The following is a 6307-nucleotide window of genomic DNA, read 5'->3' as shown; positions in this document are numbered from 1 at the left end:
CAGTTGTTTCCACAGCAACAGGAGACTACACAAACAATTTTGCGGTCCTCCATCATTACTTACTGTACATGGCAGGGGAATACTACAGATGATGAGAGATGATACAAACTGGAAACTGTTTTATACTAATGATACTAGCAGATGTGTTTTGATTTCACTCACCCTTGGTCTGGGATTTCAAAATAATCGCCTTTGGCTCATATGTGACTGCGAGAGAACAAGAAAAATCACAAAGCAAATTGTGTTATAAACACAGACATGCAAGTGAAGGGTTGATATTTTCACATTCAGAGAATTTTGTATACCAGTGCCTGTAAAATAAAGAAAAACGAAGCCCAAGACAAAGACAGCAATTTGCAAACATCTTTTATTAAAGAATAGAAAAACCAACTATCACCACACTACACACTATAAGTGTTTAAACAGTTTCACATGAACTTTCCTTTTTTTTTTTTACTCACTGCCTAACACATAATCCAGAAATATAGAAATATGTACAATCAATCTTGCATGAATCGGAATGATGCAAAAACCTGTTGTGAAAAAGAAAGGAAGGCTGACACATGAAGTAGCTCCTACAGACAAGTTATATCCCAAATAAGTCTTACTGTTGGTTTCATATGATTCTTGATACGATACACAACCAAAACATGAGGAAACAGATGCTGTGACTGCTATTAAACGCATTTGTTATGTAACTGCAAACAGCTTATAAAAAATATTAACTTAAAAAAAAAAAAAAAAACTTTTAACTGAGGGATGATTCATGTCCATTCAATGCAAGCAATCAATGGAACTGCTTATGAATTAAAGTGAAACGGTTTTTCTCAGAAACAACATTGTGCTGGATTACTGAAAGGAGTTTCCTAGAAAGCAGCACAAGCCTTCGGAAAGCTTTCAATTATTTCTTGTTTGGTTAAGACTGTGTGGAAAAATAACTGTTTAATAAGAGTAACAAACAAACTGGAAGTCAAAGATTCCTAAGCACCTGAGCTCTGAGGGACGCAGCAACTATAGACAATTAGCTCAGGTCTTCTGAAATCAATTAAGACAAACAGCCCTGTAACAGAGCATTCTATCTGCAAGTTAGACTACATGCTCCATTAGTTAGGGTTAAACTAAGGAATATGCTGTTGAGCTCAACTTTGGACTTAACACACTATGTCATCCAAATCAACCTGAGCCATATATGCATCCAGCTCTGCGTCCAGATGGCTCTTGGACATGGACATGTAGTCATCCAGTTGTTCATCCAACTGCTCTCGAGAAGGAATCTGGTGGCTGTCGAATCTGGGTCTGCTGAACCCTGAATAGGCCCTACTGACAGACATCAAACCACCACCACCTGCACAAATAAAACGGGTGTTATTTTATAGCTAAAACTGAGAGAAGGTTATCAATGAAAGCATTTGCATGTACTGAATCTAATCATATCACTTCAGTGAGGGGAAATATATGCATGATCTCTTTTTCTCTTTTCTCTTTTTGAGAGAAACGTTTGCCATCTGGCAGCTTTTTAGTACTCCGAGCTGTTGAGCACAGCAAAAATTATTATTAAATCAACAAATCAATTTATTTGCACCATTTGACAAGAAATGGAACAGAGTAAATTTGTTTAAAGTGTTTTTATAACCGGGTTTACGCCTGCAATCTTTCCTGATGCTCACTGAATGCACTGAACATGTCAACATCCAAAAAGCAAATGGAACTACATTCATACATTTGATCAAATACGTAGGGAATTCTAAAGCTATCGAGCATATATTTTTTAATTAATGTTGCTGGCAATTTCAGAATATTTCATCTGACATCATTATCAGAGAAATTTTCTGAATAAACCAGTGTATGATTAGTGCATAAAAGATTAACTTTTTATTTTCTATTCATCAAAGAATCCTGAAAAAAAAAAAGATATTGGATTGCACAAAAATATGACATTTTCAACTACTGAACGGAATGCTACAACTGTTTTCAATTATGGAAAAATAAAAATCTCAAGCAGCAAATCAGCCTATTAAAATAAAATAAATAAAGAGACTTGAGTAATAACTGCTGAAAATTTGCTTTGCCATCAAATGAATAAATTACTTTTTAAAATGTATAAAAATGGAAATCAAACCTTGTGCTGTTGCTGGATGTGGCTCCTGCCGCTCTGCATTTCCTTCTAAAGAACCCAAACATTAGGAAAGCGTTTCTGAAGTTAATTTTTAATAAATTCCCTAATCATTTCAGTCTCGAAAATAACAATTTTAGTGTAAAATTGTTATTTTTGAGGTTTTCAGGGTGTTATTTTTGTGTTGCATGAAAGTAAATTATTTACAGTAAATGTTTTAGAGATGCTAAGATGGCAGCATGCAAGTTGCATATTTCTATGGAAAGGAAATTTTACTCAGATATCCAGCAGCAATATCAAGAAAAATGCTAGTGTAAGTTAAATTAATTAGATATTCACTAGAATTTGTTGAAAGTGTTTACTGGTACAGAGAATAGTAAATTATTTGTAAAACATTTGCAACTGCTTTTATCTTATTTAGAACCACCACAATTACAATTGTCATCTGTCACACAGGAACTACTGACATTTAGAAGATTATTTTAAAGAGCCAGTAAGATGAAAATTCTAAGCTTCCTATCACTGTTTATAAATCCAACAGGTTTAAATCCATCCAAGGTTAAAAAACGTTGTAATTTTGTCAAAATATCATTTTAAAATGACCCCGAGATCCCCAAACGGTTCGCGCGAAGCTGTTCAAAAGATTCAGTTTCCTTAAACCCCACCTTTTGGTAGCATACTGTGTTCTGATTGGTCAACTAACATAGTCAGGTTTGATTGGTTTTTCTGCACACAACTTCACGGTAAACAATGCGTTAGCATCTGTTTGGGGTGAATTATGTCTTATTCCTCTCATCGCGAAGCAAACAGTAAAATAAAAAACTTGAACAACCTCGCTGCTTTTTCTTCTGTGTGGGTGTATTCAAACCGCGCGCTTCAGTTTGAATCTGAATAGCGCGTTCAGCGCGGGGGCATGGTCACATTAGATATAATGAAGGGAGACGTGAAAGATTGGACATCATGTTTTTTTCATATGGATTACTTTATCACAGAATATCTGTTTTCGGCAGCACTTGTTTAGTTTTAAAGTAGACATGTCATGCTTTCTATAGATATCTCTCTCATGTCTGTTCGTTGAGTATTCACAGAGTTACACTTCATTTTAATGACGTGTTTGTAACTTTTTCGGGGTTATCAGGGGAAAATGACTCATAACGCGTATCCGCGTTAATCGACTCCAGAGGGTTTTAACATATAACTGTTAGTGCTAGCGCGACATACTGACAATACGCTTGGGAGAAAACAAACACATAACTTCATAATCATACTTCGTGATTTGGAGATGCTTGTTGGTCTAAATAAAGTTGGTAATGAACCCTCTTTTATGGCCAGACGCTTTGAAAATCCCGCCTTGAACTCACCGAGATTAGAAAAGCAATCATCAGTGAAATGACATTGGTTCTTCTGATCTTCATTCTTTGGCAGTGAAAATAAAACAAACTTGCCTTTACAATTAAAAACACACCGTCTCCTCGACATGATGCTATCACACCAACCAGAGCGTCTGTGTGGGGGGTGGGGCAGGTCCCGTTTCTCCCATGACGGTAGGCGGAGATTATTATGCAAAGTGTCCTAGTGACGTACATAGAGATGGGCAAAAGATTTGAAATGTATAACTACTCGTTTCAGCGATTCAGAGTCGACTCCTTACTTTAGAAGCCAATAACTTTATAAATCGTGTACTTTTTGGTTTAATAACTTTGCACATTGTTTACACTGATGGACTGCTACATCATACACTGTAATACAGGTAATTTTTGATTTCCCATCTGTGTGGCTCTTTAAAGTGCAGCATATTGAAAATAACTGTGTGTGTGTGTGTGTGTGTTCTCTGCACGCTTGCGGTCTTCACTCTTCATGGCCACTTGAACACTTAAGACCAAATAAAGAAAATATGTCATGCAAGTAAACAAGTGGTCAAGTGCAAAGACCGCTAAGTGTGGTTACTTGGGATAGGTATTATAGACCTCCATGTTCTCACCTGTTTTTTTAATGGCTCCCCCTCTGCTTCCCATTGGTCGAGTCCTAATCACATTTTCACCACTTTGTTGCTGGCCCCACCCCTTCTGAACACCTAGAGAGGACACTATCCCTCGCAGACTACTTATGCCTGCACACCAAAACACACATACATGCATGTACATGCAATTTTAATGTAATGATGTTAATCTCATCTACCATCTCACTCACTTTTCCTTGTGTAAAATCCTTTGACCATTCCTCTTTTGGCGCAACCGCCGCCTCCTCCTCTCATTTGCCCCTGCAATCCCATCATGCCCCCTCTCACCATGGGATGGCCGAGTCTCGCCTTCATGCTCACTTTGCACAGTTGTTTATTTATATTCTGCAGAGAGGAAGAGTCACAGAAACTATTTAGTCTACTATCAGAGAACATCGGATCTGAGAGTTTTGTATTCTGATAAACAGAATGTGCCTGACAGATGTGTTATTTAGGGCGGCCAGCACAGAAGGTCTGTTGGCCATCTCCAGAGCCAGATGCTGGTTCTTCAGCGAGGCTGCAGTCTGCTGCTTCACTGCGGCTGTGAAGGCCATCACATCCACTGGCTGATGCTTCAGTAAACTGGTGAAGCTTCAGGGAGGAGAACAAGATGACAGAAATTTAAAGTACACCACGATATCTTAGTGGTTGCACTGTAAACACATGTTTAGAAAATAGCAGGACAGCAAGACTAATTCTCACCGGTCATGCAGAGAGACGGTGCATGTGCTGTTCAGAATGATCTTTTGGGGATCCAGAGGATTCATTTTTTACATCCAGCTTGCGGTGTAAAAGTCAGACTTTCAGTCAAACAAATGCTGAAATGGTAGAATGAGAAGTCAAATTAGTGTTGACATCTAACTTTACCCCTTCACAGTGTTCATCTGGGTCGTGGCTAGTTCAGCACTCACGAAACAAAACTTAGCAAATATTTAGACGTGCTAACTTTGACAGAAATATCGCATATTTTTTTGAAAAAAAAATGTCAAATCGTGTTTACTGATTTACCACCATTAAAATTAGCATCAATACACAAGCACAGAACAAGGTCACTAGAGCAGTTTAGGTCGGATGTTTTCTGCCAGGTGCGCGGTATTTGGGACAGGTTCAACCACGCCGCTGTGGTTCGGCTAAATGTTTACCGCCCTCTACCGGACATAGCGGCACATGGACACTTTCAAAGAATAATATATATATAAATATAATTTTATATAACGTCTTTTGTGTAATTAACTCTTTCTTTATAAGAGTGGTATGCTATTCATTTTCTTGCGAAAACTGCGCATGTGAAATTTTCAATACAGAAATTCTTAGTGTGGCAGTATTTTATGGAAGCACATGGGTAGCATTATTCAATTTGGTATGTAATATGCAAAATGAGAATGCAATATGTAAAATGGCAATGCATTTCTGTATTTACATTTACATTTTCCAATACATTTGTGCAACGTTTGGTGCAAAATGAAAATGAAAATTAAATTACATAAGTTTCATTTTGCCACAGTTTTTGCTTGAACATGTTAGACATATCTAATAATTTCTGTAATACATTTTCATTTAAATTTTGCAACTTATAAAGCGTTAAAATTAATATTCATTTTACATAATAAAACTGGTGTAGGAAATGGCAAATGAAAATTCTGTAATTTAATTTTCATTTTCATTTTGCACCAAACGTTGCACAAATGTATTGGAAAATGTAAATGTAAATACAGAAATGCATTGCCATTTTACATATTACATTGTCATTTTGCATATTACATCCCAAATTGAATAATGCTACCCATATGCTTCCATAGTATTGAGCTATAAAGTTGAATGTGAAAAATAGGCTGTGCAAAAGTTTGGCCGCCCTTTCAGTTGTGTTGATTTTAATACCTGTGGTCACTTGTTTACAGTTATTGATTAGAACACAATATTGATTTGATTGGCTCAGTGAACCTTACACTGTAAACGCAGGTGAAACCTATCATGGAATATTATATTTAAGAAATTGCTAGTTGTGCTTCTTGATACTCTAATTGAAAGTAGCAACAAACGAACCTCAAAAGAATTGCATACTAGGATAATTTGTCAATATGAATTAGGAGAATGATACTATATATTTATAACAAAGGTGTAAGATCTCTGCCTCCACACACACAGTCCACAGTCAGAAATATTGTTAGAAAATGGAAGGCCATGAACAGCCATTG

General features: G+C 36.7%; 1 protein-coding gene across 5 annotated transcripts; it reads right to left on the bottom strand.

The window, feature by feature from the left end:
• Positions 1 to 368: 368 nt before the first annotated feature.
• LOC113059651 (chromatin target of PRMT1 protein-like) lies at positions 369 to 5247 on the bottom strand. Of its 5 annotated transcripts, none has more exons than XM_026228194.1 (7): positions 4980 to 5247; positions 4815 to 4892; positions 4553 to 4703; positions 4304 to 4457; positions 4095 to 4223; positions 2120 to 2164; positions 370 to 1345 (listed from the first exon to the last, which is right to left on the bottom strand). In XM_026228194.1, the coding sequence occupies exons 2-7, from the start codon at positions 4877 to 4879 to the stop codon at positions 1152 to 1154; spliced, it is 738 nt and encodes a 245-aa protein (XP_026083979.1). In that variant the 5' UTR covers positions 4880 to 4892; positions 4980 to 5247; the 3' UTR covers positions 370 to 1151. The 5 variants fall into 5 exon arrangements, with proteins under 5 accessions (XP_026083981.1, XP_026083979.1, XP_026083978.1 ...); XM_026228193.1 differs by having other exon boundaries at positions 4815 to 4930; positions 5121 to 5246; XM_026228195.1 differs by having other exon boundaries at positions 4815 to 4930; positions 5124 to 5246.
• Between the last annotated feature and the right edge of the window lie 1060 nt (positions 5248 to 6307).

The sequence above is a fragment of the Carassius auratus genome, chromosome 41 (genome assembly GCF_003368295.1).
Source record: "Carassius auratus strain Wakin chromosome 41, ASM336829v1, whole genome shotgun sequence".
In the NCBI taxonomy this organism is placed as follows: Eukaryota; Metazoa; Chordata; class Actinopteri; order Cypriniformes; family Cyprinidae; genus Carassius; species Carassius auratus.
This window is presented reverse-complemented; position numbering and strand designations above follow the sequence as displayed.